Consider the following 18,163-nt stretch of genomic DNA (forward strand, 5'->3'; position numbering starts at 1 on the left):
GGAGAGAGCAACAGAAGGGGAACGTCTAGGTTACGAATGTAACCTCCGTTCCCCGATGGAGGGAACGAGACGTTGTGTCCTTCCCGGCCATGTCGCTGAGCCGAGCCGCTGTAGTGTCCGGACCATTTCCGGCTCCTCAGAAAAATCCTGAATGAACTCTAGTATTTGCCTCGCCTTTATACCCGTATGTCCGGGGGCAGGGTATGCAAATACTGACTGCCAACTTCTCATTGGCTTTTTTTCATAGATCAGAGGTATATTCGGTGGCTCAAGAGAGAGACCCCTAGTGTCGCTTCTCCGACACAACGTCTCGTTCCCTCCATCGGGGAACGGAGGTTACATTCGTAACCTAGACGTTTTTTTTACTACACGGAAGCACTTTTCAGTTGATAGAAGTGCTGCTGGCTCCGTTCCAAACTAATATCTCATAAAATGTACATATTCACACAGCATGGGTTGATGATAAAACATTTACATTTATATAATAAATTATAAGGTGTTGTCTTCACAGAAGTTTCACTGGCTGCCACATTTATCATTAATTACAACTGTTTTGTTTGACCAGCATCGCGACCAAGTAACTACGCCCCTTCCGCTACATATGGCAAGCTGCCACCATTAAGTGCATAAGGTGTCCAACATTCCACGCAATAATTTTTTGGTTGAAGAACATCATCTGGGTACTTGTAGTGCCCTTTTTTGTTGCATATTCAGTGTGACCATACTACTTGCACTACTTGCACTACAAAATGGTTTAGAGTAGTGCAGAAGTATGAGAATTGGGACACAGCTAGTGACATCAGTCTGCAGCAGCTGAGCCTACATAGTCCCTCAATACTCTAAACATGAATGTTTCTTCTCCTGTTTTTACTTCATCAAAATCTGCCAACACATCACTCTCTCTCATCTACATAATCTCATTATATCCGCTCAGTGATCCGCTGCCATTTATTTTTTTGTTTTTTGCCAATTTACCTTATTTCAAAACCTATTTGTGTGTAGATCGTTTCTTTGGGAAAATAAATGTTGATAATGTGACCACACATGAAAGCTCTCTGTGCTGGAGTGCGGGACCCGGCGAGAACATCAGCCATTACAGAGTGGAAGTCACAGGGGACTATAACTGGAGTTTTAATGAGACTGGCCTGACCACACAAATACTGAATCTCACAGCAGGAACACAATACAATGTCCAAGTGTTCCCAGTGAAGTGCGGCAGGGATCTCAACCCTCAGAATGTCTCCTTCTACACCAGTATGTAGACTTGGATTTAATGTATTTGTGCACACTGTGTCTCTTATTGCCAGTTTTCATTTATTCCAATTATTGTTTTTTCTTTTTTAAGATTCATGACCATTCATTATTTTAGGATCTGGTTTACCAGTTTATGCTTATCTGCGTTTATTTACATTTTACATGTATTAATTTATCAGATGCTATTACCTAAAATGCTGTATGCAGTTGATCATTTTAATCAAAACAATGACAAAATTAATTGGAATGATTCCTGTTTTAGGGCCTTCTGGTGTTGGTGACCTGACAGTAGTGTGTGTGACAAATGATAGCGTAAAACTAAACTGGACTAAACCAGAAGGAAACCGTGACTTCTACTCTATACAAGTGTCAGACAAATCAGAGAGCCAAAAGTTTGACACTGAAGAGAGTGTCATTGTGGGTCTCATACCAGGCAACCAGTACATTTTCACAGTTAGAGCTGTAGTGAATAATACTACTAATGGTGTGCCAAGCAACATTTCTACATACACCAGTAAGTGCACAATTTTAAGCTTGACGATATCATATTTTTTTTTTTAGATGTAAACTTCAAAGTAATTAACATATGTGTGTGACCAAAGCTGTTCTATCGAGATAAAATATTTTAAGAAGCTAACCTCTCTTTTTGGTACTTATTTTTCAGTGCCTTCTCAAGTCTCATGCCTAAAGTCAGCAGACAATGACAGTAATGGCATAACAGCCTCTTGGGACCAAATTGTCGGCAACACTTCGGGTTACCTTTATTGTCTTAATGAAATCACTGAGTGCATTAAGTGCAATGTGCATGAGAACAGCTCAGATTGCACTAACTGCACCATTATAACAGACAAGCCCATACAAGTGAATGGTAAAATACCTGGAACCAGACATTATCTCTGTGTGGCAGCACTAACAGACAATAACACCTTAAATGGACAAATGGTTCAAATCAATGCATACACACGTGAGTCTGGTGCTTGGTTACTAAAATCCTCTCATTGGTTTAGTCACACTGATATTGACATTAAATGCCTGCTTTTCTGCTTGCCACTGTCATAAGTAATTCTGTTGTCCAGGTTCAGTAGTAATAGCAACAGGCCTAAAATATCTGGCCTAATGGTCTGTGATGTTTTGAAAGTGAAGAAGAACAAAATATAGTAAATTTTATAATATTGAATTTATATAAGCAAATAATGAATTTCCACTACCAAGTTAGATTGAATTGAATTAGATAAATGTTTAATTCTAAGGGCAGCACTCATTGAAGGAGGGATTTTATTAATAAAAAATGCTGCAAATGACTGGCCAGATTGAGTAAAAATTAGGCTTTATGAATATTGTGCCTTGTCCAAGTGTCTTTTTGTCTTATTGTAAATATTTACATTTTGAACAACATCAAAGGCTGTTTGATTTTTTTCTCCTCTTTGAATTTATTTCTTTGCACATACTGTAGGTCCAAGTACTGTGAATATTACTTTGACCGCAAATAGCCAAACCATATTTGCCAACTGGAATATAGACGGGAATTATAAAACATTCAATGTTAGTATCAGCAAATCAGCTGACAGCACGAATGAAAGCCCTAAGAATGGAACCACTACTGATAGGTTTTACAATTTTACTGAGCTAAACGCAGGAATGAACTACAACATCACGGTTGTCACTCTTCTAGAGAATGGACTGCAAAGTGATCCTGCTACAAAATCAATTTATACTAGTGAGTAACATTGACGTTGTCATTACTGTTTATCCAGCTATTCATCTGCCTTGTATATTCATTCTGTTCCACAGACTGTCATTCCAGCAATATTTCATTTTTCAAACTTCAAATCTATCCACAGAACCTACTAGCCCTGGGCCAGTAACAGCCACTGCTTTAAACAGTACTGCCATAATGCTGACCTGGGAAGCTCCAAGGGAGTCATTGCAGGGAACCATTACGTATAATGTTACATGTTGGTCTAGCTATTGGAATGAAGGCAATAACGCAACTGTACAGACTGAAAACAACATTTTTTATAATTTAAAATCAGGAACAAAGTATGACTTCTGTGTCTACGTTGTGGCTGGTGGTCTGACAAGTAATCCGGTCTGTGCTTCTGAAATGACAGGTAAATAAAATGCATTTTAATTTTATCCTCTCATCTTACTTTCGGTCATTATGATGCTTGTTTAAGAAACCCACATTGAGATTTGTGATCTGCCCCAGGTTTAATCTTTTACCTATTGCATTTCATTATTATTATGAGATAATTACATGTTATTAAAATGCTTTGTTGATGCACACTTTGTATATTTTTGTGCAGACAATACTTTTTCAGACAGATGTTTAGCATGTTTAGTCTCTGTGTTTATTTTCAGTGCCTAAAAAGAAGAAATTGACCTTCACAGTGCTTTGCACCACTGGAATTTCACTTTACTGTAGTAACAACATGACTCCGAATGCCACACTTAAGGAGGTGAGAAATTATCACTTCAAATTTTAAAGTATGTTCTTTGTAAAAGCAACTTCTCCATCACTACTTTGAAATGAAATGCAATGCACATGCCCATGAAATTATTTGTCAAGTGCTAAAGATGGCAATTAATATGTACAAAGTTAGATTTATATTGATATTATAGAAATATACTTCCACACTTATATTGATTTTAAAGGCTTGTTATTAAAATGAAGTACAATCTCATGTTTCATTTAAACATCTTAGCTTGAAGGCTCGCCCAATCAAAAAAATTTTTTAAGTAAAAAGTAATCTTATTGAAAATAACTGCAGTCAAATAATTTATTCAATTCTTTCTTTCAGCTGAGTGAATATATTGAACGAAACTTTAATCACAGTAATATCCACTGGACCCTTAAATCGATAGACAGGAAATGATAATGCCACGATACCTACAGCAAAAACTTGGTTTGTAAAAACGAGCTATCTGACGATAAAACCTTCATAAGTTTTCCTTGTTTTTTTTACTTATATGGCTTAACAAGCTAGCTAATATTTACAATTTATATTTAACTCTGACTAGGCCCATTGTCATGCTTTGAGTTCCTATGACTTATTTTTCTAAAAAGCTTTATGAATTGTCTTAGAAAATGCAGAGTTTATCTTTGTCCTATATACCGTGACATGTTCCACCTTTTAAAAAATGGTTTAATCTTTTATGATACAACTTTTTAGGGAGTGCCTTTCATTAAGTCTTTTGACCACAGTTCAAACATACATTGAGTTCAATATAAAGTCTGTTTTTAGAGAACCACTTTCTTGGCACAATACAAACATAATGACTTGAATAATGTGTTGTGGTGTTATGATCTTTGCTGGTTTAGGGTGTAGCCATTTTTGTAATGACCTTCAACCCTGTAACATTTAACCCTGACACATTTTTAAGTGTAGCAGGATTCAATGATTTTTGCGCAAAACATGCAAGAAACTTTGAGAGAATTTCAAACGGAGTAATACTATCAGATTATTATAGATTTTTGTATATATTTGATATTATATATAGATTTTGTATCTATTCAAATTAGATGCTTTGAGTTAATAACTGTTGGTAAAGGCTATACTTTGTAAGATAAAGCTGTGTTCCCAACAATTGTGATTACGACTCTAATTCATTGTGCCTGAGCTGAGAAAGGGTGATTTCTTGAAAGTTCAGCAGAAACATTCTGAAATGAAATGTTTCATGCATATGTATAATTTCTCAGTATAATTAATGGTACATTTTAAAATATGTTACTTATTATGTTAACAAGACAATACATGTACTTGTACATGCACTTTTAAGGTAAAATATTTGCAGTGAGTGTCCCTGCATGACCGATCACATTTCATTATATATTTTATGAAAATACTTGTTTTTTTTCTTATTTTTGATATTAGGTACTGTACATTGGAGAGTTCCATGTTAAAGTATATTTTATGTAGTTTAGATTTTGTAGATCCATAGTAGTTTTGTTTCACAGTGTATACCCTTGTGTTTCAATTTTCCTCTGTCATTGTTTGTGTATTTTTGTAAGTGTAATGATTCAAGTTCTCTTATCATGGTTATCTATTTGAAACTGCATTGTTTAGCAGCTTATATTACTTGTTTTCTGGTATACTCCAGGGTTTATTGTTAGCTTCATGAATTGCTTCATGTGAATTCTAAACTCAGTTTTCATAATGGATGTTTTTGAAAACTATATTGGATTTTTGGTGATGGTTGCAGCATTAATAAAACTACCCTTGAGTTTGATACTTCGCTTCACTTCTCTGTTAGCAAAGTTACAAACATACGTCATGTATATGGATATTTAATTTTAAAAAAGCTCATTTTAATTCATGGGAAAATTTTCATCAGTTGCTACTGGATTCTTGAAATAAAAAGTATATTATTTGATACAGTGTTATTATAGTTAACGGAAATGAAAACTAACAAAATAATTTTAGTCAACTAATATAAAAATTTCAACTGATATTATTGGAAAGAAATTAAACTAAACTAAAATACTTTTTCATAACTTCAAAACTAACTAAAATAAAATAAAAAATATCTCATTCATTTTAGTTTTAGTTTTTATACAGTGAATATGGGCAAAGTGGGACAATTTTGGAAAATTGTCTTTTCTTGACGCTTTGAATTACGATCCAAATCTCACATAACCAAACAATGTACCTTTGAAGAAAGCTTAGGATGTCTTCTACCTTAGTCAAAAGCAAAAATTTATAAATATTCAATACTTGGAAGTTGAACCTTTGAGGATCCTCTTTTGACCAAATCCCAAATATGTTTATGCAGCAGGGCCTACTGTTAAAGTGGGACAGAGGAAAAATGATTCCCTAGAAAATATACAGTATATATTTTAAATAATTTTTTATATTTTCTTCTTCACTTTCACATCATAACATTAAGTTAACTTTTACTTGTTTATAAGACTTGATAAATGTACCTAATATTTCTGTCATTTTCTTTACCATTGCTTTTCCACCAGTGTCATGAAATGAGTTCTGCCACATCGTTTCATCCATAAGAGTCCAGCGGTTTAATCCATGTTTTCTGAAGTGATCTAATCGGTTTTGAGTGAGAACAGACCAAAAGGTAACTATTTTCACTGTACATCTTGCAATTGCAGTCTACAGGAATGATCATGATTTCAAGCTCGATTACACTTACTAGTACAGTTCGCAGAGTGCTAGATGGTGCTGGGAAATATAATCAAGCTTGAAATCATGATTACCAAGGACACTGCTGATATCAAGATTTACAGTAAAAAGTAAAAATAATTATTAAAAAAAATTAATATTGATCTGTTTCTCACTCACACCTATCATATCACTACTATAGTCATGGATTATCCACATTTACAATCCACATTAAACATGAATGTAACGTTATGACCTGGCCTATATTTTGCCTGACATCACCCAAAACGATTTGGATGGTCCTAAATAATACATGCATGTTGGTGAATAGGTTATAGCTACTTTTGAGAAATTAGATAGATAGAGGTATAATTTTAAAGGGTTTAAAATAAGTGACCATATTTTTCCAATACTAGCTTCAGTGGCATGTTATATCAGGCCACTGCAAGGACAGAAAAAGCCAATAGGAGGTGCTATCTGACCTGTAAATGATTTGCTGAACGTCAGACTGCTTCAAGGTAAATCTGCAGTCATACAGTTTGGGTGCGAAGGCTGCTAATCAATTTAAATTACATTAGCTTTACTACACTATATATTCTATACGATTTTGTCGGATTATAATTGTAGATATTTTGCTTGATTTAACAGTCAGTATGATACCCTGATCCCGGCGTCACCCGTGGACTGGTCACATCCAGTGAGACTGGAGCTTTGCCCATGAGGGATAAAAATTTAGCATAATAAATAAATACAATTATCAGTAATTTGCTTTTGATTGTCATTTGTTTCATTTAATATTTAGTCTATTCAGTTGTGAAACATTTATCCATATAAATGATGCAATCTGATGAGTCTTTCTTAAGATGTGTTTGAGCAGACAGAGAAGTAAATTTGAAGTAAGTTTGGAGCAGCCGAATTAGAAATAAACCTTATGCAAATTATCATGAGAACATTTAGCCCTATGCTAAAATGCTATTTTAGCCATGTTACATGAACCTGTTGCAGACAGGATCATATCAAGAAAATCCACGTTAGATCATAATTTTCCTTTCTAAGATATTAGGGCAAAAACCTTTTTCTTAATTTTTTTTTATTGCTTTTCTGTGAAATATCTAAAAATCATTAAAACAAGATCAATTGGCTTTTTCTTGTATTAAGCAACAATGCATACATGTTTAGTTTTTTATTTTATTTTAATATAAGTGTATTTTGTCTGTACTTGTTTTTTTCAATTGTTATTATCTTTTTTTATAGTCAAAAGAAGTAAAAAAATATTCTGCCAGTGCTGAAGTAATAATTCTGTATTTAGATTACGTAACTGACCTTCAGTAATCTAATGAAATACGTTACAAATAATTTTACAGCATGTATTCTGTAATCTATAGTTGAATACATTTTAAATTAAACCTCCCAACCCTGCTCAATGAAGAAAAAGATGTTGCTTTTAGAGATAAAGAATTGGTTAGAAAAAACACATTAACCTTTGCCGATGATTTTTATGATCATGACTCATGAATGAGGGATTCTTTCCTGGATTCACTGAGTAATGAAAGCAGTAGTGGCAGAAGTAGTCTATTTTTATTATCTATTTATTGTCTTTAAGATTAAGTTTATTAATTAGATTAAGCTTATTTTTTTTTTTTTTTTTTTTACTTATTTGCTCCATGTTAGCATAAACCATATCTGCTATGGAACCATAAAGTATAAAGAAAAATATTCTTCATTCAGACAATCTAATGAGTTTAAAATGATAAGATACGCATACAATTATGTGCGGTATGCTTCCTAAAAGCAATCTGCGAAAAATTAGGCATTTCAATGCATCTTCCTTCAGATGCAGTTGCTGATAATTATTTCTGTGGTAACGCAACGAGAGGTTTCCAGATGTGGAGACGGACGAATCTGGACGATGATAAAGTTTCAGCTTGATTCCACTTGGTGCAAAGTGACCTCAGAAGTAGAGATGGCGGGTCTGACTATGGCGGTCTCTCCCGTGAGACAGGTAAGAATTGAAGGAAGAACCGCAGGAACAGTGGAAGAGACACGGTGCAGAAGACATTAAAGCGGGCAATATTTCCACACAAACGATCGTTCGGGACAGTTTAGGTACCAAAAGGTCACGAAAGCACACTTCCAGCCTCTCATTAGCTTATAAACCGTCACATCTCTGTTGGATTTCCCAGTGCTGTCAATTACCCTGTGAACATTCACACCTGTATCTCTTTATTGAGCAAAGCTTTTCATATTAGCTACCTTCATATATGAACAAGGTGCTAAATAATTTTATTGGCAAATGCCATACAATAGTTTTAATATTAAGTAGGCCCGTTGGCTGTAGTTATTAAATCCTGCAATAGCCCAAGCCACTTTTCTTTTGGGTGACGAGAAAATAAGCAAAAAAAGTTATATATTTTTTTGGCGAGATGTGAGATGCTAGCTAGGTCTACACACCAATTGTTTATTTGGAAAGAAAAGTTTTGTGTTTGTCGTAAGAGGCCATGCAGCTATGCCTCAGTTCGCTATATGTCCAAATGTTCTAGCCAATATGACTTTTTCTGTTTTACAGGCCGGATTTATATTGGACAATTACACTTACTTCATTACATAATGAAAAACAAAAATTAAATGGAGCACAATTAAATTAAAGAATATAACTGATCATTTTAATTGATCATCGATTAATTTTAATTAATAAAATTATAAGGTAACTGTCTAGTTAAGTTGGGTTTAGTTGAGAAAAGTAAATAAATCCAGAAAACAGCTACTCTAAATAAGAACTATTAGCCTATGTGTCACATAAATACCAAACACATACAATTATTTAAGGATTTTAATTCAGAAACAATTTTTAAAGTTAAGTGATGTAAGCTACCATCACACACTAGAAAAAAATCCCATCTTCACATACCAAAATCCACTGTTATCAATGCCATGATCTGTCTCATAAACATAAAACAACAACAACAAAAAAACTATAAACTAAAAATAAAATAGAAACATTACCATAAAGTTTCTAACATTGCAAAATAGAGGGTGGGAACTATTAGGACCACAGGGATAAGATCCAAATGCGAAATATCTCCCTAAATAAGGTTTTCAGTATCATGTGATTTTAGCGTCATCCTGTAGTAGTCAACCATGTTGGGAGGAGTAGGCCTAGAACCGCGCATTTCCGGTTTACAGCAGAGCAAGTCAACGCGCAGCGTCGCATATTGTGTTTGGGCACTTAAGGCAGTTGGCACCACACAGCTCTGTGACAAATCTACGCATAAGAAAACTTTTTGGGGAATATGAGCAAAAAGGACATGAAATGTCGGCCAGTCTCTTTAAAATTCACAATCGATAACATTCTTAAAAAAGATGTTTTTGACGTACATTGCTCAAACAGTTCATCGGACAGCGCTTCTCCATCCATAAAGGACAGGAGGCATCAATCAGCGCACACAACATCCGACGAATCAGGTAGCAGCACCAATGCATCATATTACCGTGTCGTAACGGACACACATTTGGACTTTTCAACATTTCATTGCTCAAGTTAGTCTCTTTGCGTAATTTATTTGTAGCCGCGTCTAAGTTTGGCTAATAGCTGTTATATCTTCACTTGCAGTTCGGACGGTCATCGCATGTGTTGTCAACTCTCAGAACGAGTCAGATGATGCTCAAAGAGTGATTGACATGTGTCCAAAAACGGAAAGAATGAGCAGTATTGAAGAAAACGAAGAGCAGAGAAGCATCAAGAATCCTAAACCAATGACAACAAAGAAGAAAACGCGTACGATTTTCTCCAAGAGACAAATTTTCCAATTGGAATCTACGTTTGACTTAAAAAAATACCTCAGTACCGCCGAACGAGCTTGCCTTGCCAACACTCTTCAACTCACAGAGACTCAAGTGAAAATATGGTTTCAGAATCGTCGGAATAAATTAAAGCGGCAGTTATCTACGGACTGCGACGGATCCTGCTCACCGGAACCCGGTTCACCAGATGCTCCAAAAAATATGCAGATACCCAGTTTGTACAGAGAAAATGTTGGGAACACTGTATGGAGAGGATGCGTATTGCCTATGCCTTTCCCTGTGGTGTATAATGGAAACACGTCCCCATATTTGTACCTTTCCAAAGTAAATAACTATTTTAGGATTTTCGATGGAGATTTTTAAGTTTGGACCATAGAACGCTTCATATCATGAAGTTTTTAAAATAACATGAGAGGGAGAGAACACGTGACGATTAATGCTTATTCTGATTATGACAAAACAGGCAAAGCTGACAGATTCTACATTTAAAGTTTTTGAAATTTACAGTTTGCGAACGCACTTATGTGCCTCTTTGTCACAAAATAAGTACAACGATTTAATTGGTGGAATTAAAGGCTAATAATAACAATAATATAAGCTAATAATAGGCTAGTAGCAGTGATAATAATAATGATAATAATACATATTATGTTAAATGTAAATAAAATAAACTTGTTATTTTTTAATTAATTGCTCTACATTTATTCATTGAGATCTTTAGCAAATCAAAGATTTTATGTAGGCAACTACTGCTTTATCAAATAAACAAATTATGTATTATTTAAATGTTGTTAATATTAAAGCAAGTAATGGGTGGCTATTTCGAATTAGCCTAAAAGCTATTGATATTTGGTGGAATGTAGGGCCCATATGCATAAATATTTTGTTATTTTTTTGACTGCCATAGATCTCTTGTGCGCTTTGCAGGAATGCATTCAGTAAATACACCTGCTTGGCATTTTCATCTAAACGCAACTGAATTGGCCGAATCAACCAAAACTTCATTTTTAATATTTCGACGTCCTTTTTATAAACAGTTAAACAGCAGAGGAAACAGGCTACATCTTGACAAATAGAGGCGTTCATGCAAAGTGTATAGGCTAAAGTTACATTATTCCAATATGTAAAAAATTAAATACAACAAAAATGCATCTACATAACGGTTTAACGGTGATATGTGTATATGTGAAATTATTTACATTTAAGACTTTTACCCCCTCAAGGGATTGTAATCATGCGTCCTGCGCTCTTTTCGGGTCACTTGCTCATCTACAAATGGAGCATGCGTTGCCTCCTTCCTGTCAAATTAATTCAAGGCCCTTCACTATAACCTTTGCATTGAACTACTGATGAAAGCATTTAATAAGCCTTATTCTCCTGTTCAAACAGCTGAAGCATATTTGTCTAGTATTAATACGTGAAAAAGTTTGAAGACGGATAAATAAATAAATAACTGGTCAAGATAGGCCTTTGTTTTCCTAGATGCAGTATTTGAACCACTAAAATGTGTGTTGACTTCCCAATGCACCCCCAACCCACCCAACCCCTTTCAAATAATTCAGATGTTCAGTATAACAAGATCAGCTTTCGTTGTGTTTTAAAAGGAGTTTTTTGTTAAGCCTTTTTCTGTCATGCCATGCTTGTTTTTGTTTTATATATGGTCGTCAGTATTTCTCAACCCGAACTCTCATTTGGTGGTGAACAAACATAAATAGCCAAACATTGTTTAACTATTTACTGCAGTGATGAAAACACTGTAAATTGAGATAAGATAAAATAATACAGAATTTTGCGATAATTGTCTGTGGTAGCCTGTGCATGTATATTAGTCAGCTTTGATATAGGCAAATAATTAAAAGCGAGCTTTGAAGCGGTGTAATATTTGCACACATTCATATATTCCCCGTTATTGATTTTTTATTGATTGTTTTTTTTTTTTTTTTTTGTGCGCGCGTTGCAATTAAAAGCTGTTTAGGTTGAATGGCAAAATTCACGCTGACCTACATCGAAGGTGTCACACAAGATGAAATGTAGCCTACACAACATGCTACTTAAATAATGTTGTTATTTGCCGGAAAATTATCTCCCCATAGTAGCTCTTACAATAGGTCTGATGAGATCTTTGGGTATACTAGCATACTCTATAATGCTCATTAATAATATTAACAACAATATTAAGTCATCTATAAAATGATTCATGTATAGGCTACTTTCATTATAGTTTAGCCCTACATGAACTACTGATCTTTTAATCATAGGCTTATATATTGTTTGTTAATGACTCTAGTTATTGTAATGTGTTGTTATTATTATATGTATTATTTATTAATGGAACAAAATTGGTTGTCCATTCAGCCTTAGAGGTGATAATTAACATCTGAATAATTTGAGATATATTGTATAGATACTGTATGTTGTCCTTCTCTAAGACTTGTATGGGTAGTTACTGTACATATGTGTTGATATGTGGTTAGCATTTGTCATGTATACATTAAATGTTAATTTGTAATTTTTATGCTTTATTTTACACTTATTAATAAAAGAATGTTACTAAGAAAACTATTTTCAATTAAAAAATTAAGTTCAATCGACAGCATTTGTGGGATAAATGTTACCACAAAAAATATTTTGAACTTGTTCCTTTCTTTAAAAAAAAGAAAGAAAAAAATCTAGGTTACAGTAAAGTACTTACAATGGAAGTTAATGGTGCCAATCTGTAAACAATACTTCCTGTTTCAAAAGTATATACAAGACTTAAAAAATATGCATGTTAACATGATTTCAGTGTGACAATTGCTTACTAGCATTTCTGTGTAAAGTTATAGCCAATTTTACAACTTTGTTGCTATGACAATGTAATGTTTACAAACCCTAAAATAATGTCTAAATGACAATTTAAAGTGCTTTTATAAAATACAATTTTATATAATTTTTTATAAAATTCAAATTTCTGCCTTTGAACCCTCCAGAAATTGGCCTCTTTCACATCCATTGTTAGTGCCTCACTGTAACAGTGTTTTTTTTTTTTTTTTTTTTTTTTTTAAAGGAAGGGCAAGTCAAAATAATTTTTTGTGGTAGTCATCATTATGCCACAAATGTTGTTGATTGAAATTAATTAGTATTAAACCTGGAATATTCCTTTAATGGCCATATTAAGAACATTCACTAATGAAGATTTTTCATAATATTAATGTTACTGCTTATATGGTACAGTATATAGTAACCTTTATTTACTCCTATCATGACTCATAGAATGGTCTGACCATGACTGACTCATATCTTGGATAAGATATAAATAACAGGACCAAATGAAAGCTTTCGAAGTTTCAGTCTTTGCAACCAAGTTAAATGAGTATTGGGTTTAAAAAGGATCGTTTACCCTTTACGCAAGTTATGATTAAAAAATACATTTCAATAAGAGGGAATTTACACAACTTACTGAATGTAGCTCATTGTCTGGATTTTTCCAGCTAAACTGAATATTTCATACCTGATACCTTCTAATGTACTAAAATCCAAAGTAAACCCCCTCTGCAGTCCAGAAATTTTTATTTTGGTAAGATATAAATCCTTAATGCCAGGATTCTATTCAAACTCATTTGCAAATTGTCAACAAAGAGCTAAATATTGTGGATGCATGCTTTTGAATTTGTCTGTTACCTTCGGCTTCTCCATATTTAAATAAAACTTGTCATCGCCTCTCTCTCTGCTTTGCATTGTGCATATGTTTCCAATTGGAGCACAATGCTCTTGTTTTTCACAACACCATATGAAATTACAAATAGCCTAAGGTCTATAGAAATAATGGTCTTTTTAAATGTATATTGAGGTACAATATGTATACATGATTTTATATAATTTGTAATAGAAAAATTATGAAATTTCAATATTAATTTATATACTTTTATATTTGATACAGTAACTTATTAATTCTTTTAAAAAATATAAATACTATGAAAATAGAAATTGTTTCTGTTGTTCAGTCTGCTTGCTTGGGATATCAGTATCAGTAAACATGTCATTGACTGGATGTAATCCAGTAACAACAGCATAAACCTACAACTAGAATGTGTAATTTGGTGATGCAAAAATGCATCACATACATAAAAAATTGAAGAGAGGACTGTTTAGATGAGTAAAATTTCATGCAACAATATAAAACCCGAAGAACCACAACAGAAAAAGTACAAGATGTGCCATAATTTGGTCTCCAAAATACAGACAGAAATGTATTTGTATTGTACAAATGTATTTTGAAATGTACAAATGAAGTCCTTTTCAGGGTGCAAGGGTCATGTCATCTATATTTAGCGTGACAGTTGACAGATTGTATACAGTATGTGCAGAAGCAGCTCTGAGGGTTGAGGTTTTGAGAGAACTCAATGACACAGCACATAACAACATAAACTACATCCCATTCATTAGACCATGAAACCAGAGAAGAACTGTGGGAAGTTCAATCACCTCTCAGCAGAGTTCCACATGACTTATTGATCTAGAAATCTTTGAAAGTGTCTGGAGACCTGGTATATGACATATGATGCCACTGTCAACGGAAAGCAGGCAAAGAAATCGAAGTTTGGCATTTAATAATGTAAGCCAGCCTGTATTTTTCTAGCAAATTCACGGGATCATTGTAATTACACATGTAATTCCTAACTCCTCTAACTGTAATGCTAGCTGGACAGATAGTGCCACACATTTAAAAAATAATATATATTTTTTCAATCTTAGAAAAATTGACATTGAGTTTTTTCTTATTAGAGAATTTGAACATACATTCATTATCCCAGTTCCCAATACACACATAAGAAATATGAGATATACTGTGCCATGACATGTATCATGGATAACATAATTTGGACAATACAAATGAAAAGCTCTGACCCTTTGTCCCACAAAAACCCTCCAGGGTAAGTCTCCCATACCCCCATCTGCCCAATGCATCAAAGATTCAATGTTTTCAGACCATTGAACATAGTCTGGTGAAAGATATTAGTAGAAATCAATAACATGAGTTAGAAGAAACTGATACTAGACTAATGGATGTGGCTCAGTGAATTCAGAGATTTGGGTTAAATTCATTTGTGCAACGGTTCACAATGACAGTCTATCATCTCTTAATGGATGTCTATTGACTGAGTTTGATCATGCTGTCTGAAGTACAACATATCAGCAGAAGGTCCAGCTGGCGCCTGTGGGTGCGAGAAGATATGCCCAACTCAGCCTTCGTGTCCACGGTCAATACATCAGCAGCAGCATTTTTGCACAGTCTATTAGTTAGAGCTTTTTGTTAGCCAACATGGAAGTGTTCAGAAAAATACAAAATATAGAGGAGACCATGCTAGTTGTCACACTTTTTAGTCAAGTGAATATAAGATTTTCAAGCAAAGTTTAAACTGTGAAACAGATTGAAACAAAACTATCCAAGAAGCAGCAAAAACGTAAAAGGTAAAATACCAAATCATTGTTTGGCCAACAGAAATTGTAATTAATACATTAAAAACAATAAAACACATTTAAGTACACAGTTCATCATTTTGTTAAAATTGAATCTATGCTAATGTAGTTTTATTGTGTTCACATGTTTACCCAAAACCTATTACAAAAATATGATGATAATGGAGTTGTAAAATATTCTAATTTAAGAACTTTTTGAACCAGGTGTTTGAAACAGACTGATTTTATGAATTTGGAAACAGTAGCTTGAACTTTCTTGAGCTAAACTATTGAAATTCAAACCACTGCTCCCAGTGGCCTAAGCAGGAAGTGTTTTTGAACAAAAGGGCATTTGTTAGCTACAGTTTCATGGTGAAATAGCCAAGGATGAATTGTTTTTAGCTGTAAAAGATGCAATTCAGAGAAGAGAAATGCATGTTTTATTAACTCTACCCTCAAACCACAACCCTAAACCTAACTGTCAGTGGAGTAAAAATGTAATCTTAGAGGGAGTTCTGAATCGTGAATTGACTGGAATTTATAGCCTCTGCTGGTGATATCATCAGGATGCGCCGGTACCGGGGGCTATAAATAGATGCGCCACAGGTGCATTGTCAGGTATTTTGTCTGAAGAGCAGTCCCGGGCCATCCTCAGTGCGGCAATGAAGCACAGCTCTCATTCCGCTTTTTCAGGGAACAAGGGTTACAGTTAAGTAACTCGAGACGTTCCCTATCAAAAGCTACACTTTAATGCTGCGCAGATTTAGCGCTTTGGGAACGAGAATACCTACGCCGTCGCACTGCTGATGTCTGGACCCCTTACGGTTGTGAAGTTTGTGCCCACAAGAACACGAGAGGTCTCAGACATGAGCTTGTGATGTTGATTCAAGGACATAAGAGCCCGGAGTGGCATGAACATCCAAACTATAAAATCTTATGAATGTATGCGGAGAGGACCAGCCTGCCGCATTACAAACATGCTGTAGAGGGACACCTCCAGCCAAAACTTTAGAGGAAGTGACCCCCCTGGTAGAATGAGCCCTGATACCTACTGGCGAAGCTTGACCGTGCACCTTATAGGCCAAGGCAATAGCATCCCTCACCCAATGTGACATTGTTTGTTTGGTGGTTGCCGCCCCCTGCTACGGCCCCCATGACAAACGAATAGTTATCCTGACATACACCACTGGGTAGTACGGTGGACATAAGCCTGAAGGGCACTGACTGGAAACACTCTGTGAAATTTCTCCTGATACTGTGTTGTAAACGGCGGGGAACAGAAGGCTTCAAGAGTGACCGGATGTACGGCCGAGAAAGGAACCTTAGGCAGTTTGTCAGTATGAGGATACAATATTGCTTTAGCCATTCCTGGGGCAAAATCTAAGCAGGATGGTAAGACAGACAGAGCCTGCAAATCCCCAATTCTTTTTAAAGAAGTAATCGCCATAAGAAAAACCATCTTGAGAGTCAGAAGCTTATCAGACGCTGACTCTAGAGGTTCAAAGGGGGTCTCAACCAGACCCTCAAGGACTATGGCTAAGTCCCATGAAGGGATCCTGGTCCTAACAAGAGGTCTTAATCGCATGGCCCCATGAACATAGTGAGCGAGCAGAGGATGTTTTCGCAATGGCTTCCTGTCAATCAGGGTGTAGCAAGCCGAAAGAGTGGCCACATAAACCCTGAGAGTGCCGGGGCATTTGCCTGATGATAATTTTTCTTGCAGAAAGTACAGAACTGAAGCAATCTGGCAGTTAACTGGATCTCCATTATGTGCAGCACACCATCTTTCAAAGACACCCCATTTATTGGCATAATGTCTTCTAGTAGAGGGAGCCCTAGCATTTAGAATGGTCTCGATAACTTCAGGAGAAAGCCCAGTGTCCCTCAGTTGGTACCCTTCAGGGGCCAACCATGAAGGTTCCACAGTTCGGGCCTGAGACAGAAGGTCCCTCCTCTCTGTAATCGCCCAAGGCGAGCTGTCGAGGAGAGACATTATCTCCAAGAACCATACCCTGTTCGGCCAGGACCCTTGCTGGCAAACTCTGGCCAGAACTCCCGGGAGCAGAGAAACCGGAGAAAACGCATATAGTATGTGCCATCGCGTCCAGACCCAGGGGGGCTGGGTGACTCAGAGAGAAGTAGAGGGGACATTGCGCTGTCTGTTGGAGGCGAAGAGGTCCACTTCTGCTCTGTAAAATCTCAACCAGATTTTTCTCTGTGCTGTAATGCCAGTTCTTGTGACTGTGCTAGTATCAGCCAGTCATCTATATAATTCAGAATGCGGATGCTCTGAAGTTGCAGAGGAGCCAGTGCTGCATCAATGCACTTTGTGAATGTGCGGGGTGATAAGGCTAGGCCGAATGGAAGAACCTGGTATTGGAAAGCTTCACCCCCAAAAGCAAACCTCAGGAACCTCCTGTGTTGTGGCAGTATTTGTATATGAAAATATGCATCCATGAGATTGATAGTGACTAACCAATCGTGATGTTGAATTTGAGACACAACCGTCTTGATGGTAAACATCTTGAACTTGAGCGTCTTGACTGAGCGAT

At 35.6% G+C, this 18,163-nt stretch overlaps 2 protein-coding genes across 2 annotated transcripts; both read left to right on the plus strand.

The window, feature by feature from the left end:
• The first annotated feature begins 276 nt into the window (after positions 1-276).
• On the plus strand, positions 277-5,463 carry LOC127659842 (receptor-type tyrosine-protein phosphatase eta-like). Its single transcript, XM_052149799.1, has 7 exons — positions 277-1,254; positions 1,517-1,768; positions 1,919-2,218; positions 2,708-2,971; positions 3,096-3,365; positions 3,616-3,713; positions 4,056-5,463. Exons 1-7 carry the CDS (start codon positions 846-848, stop codon positions 4,128-4,130), a joined length of 1,668 nt encoding a protein of 555 aa, XP_052005759.1. The 5' UTR covers positions 277-845; the 3' UTR covers positions 4,131-5,463.
• Positions 5,464-9,614: 4,151 nt separating this feature from the next.
• Positions 9,615-10,551, plus strand: LOC127659924 (homeobox protein HMX3-A-like). The gene is made up of 2 exons (XM_052149919.1): positions 9,615-9,833; positions 9,982-10,551. Exons 1-2 carry the CDS (start codon positions 9,662-9,664, stop codon positions 10,533-10,535), a joined length of 726 nt encoding a protein of 241 aa, XP_052005879.1. The 5' UTR covers positions 9,615-9,661; the 3' UTR covers positions 10,536-10,551.
• Positions 10,552-18,163: the final 7,612 nt, after the last annotated feature.

Source organism: Xyrauchen texanus, chromosome 2 (assembly GCF_025860055.1).
Source record: "Xyrauchen texanus isolate HMW12.3.18 chromosome 2, RBS_HiC_50CHRs, whole genome shotgun sequence".
NCBI lineage: Eukaryota > Metazoa > Chordata > Actinopteri > Cypriniformes > Catostomidae > Xyrauchen > Xyrauchen texanus.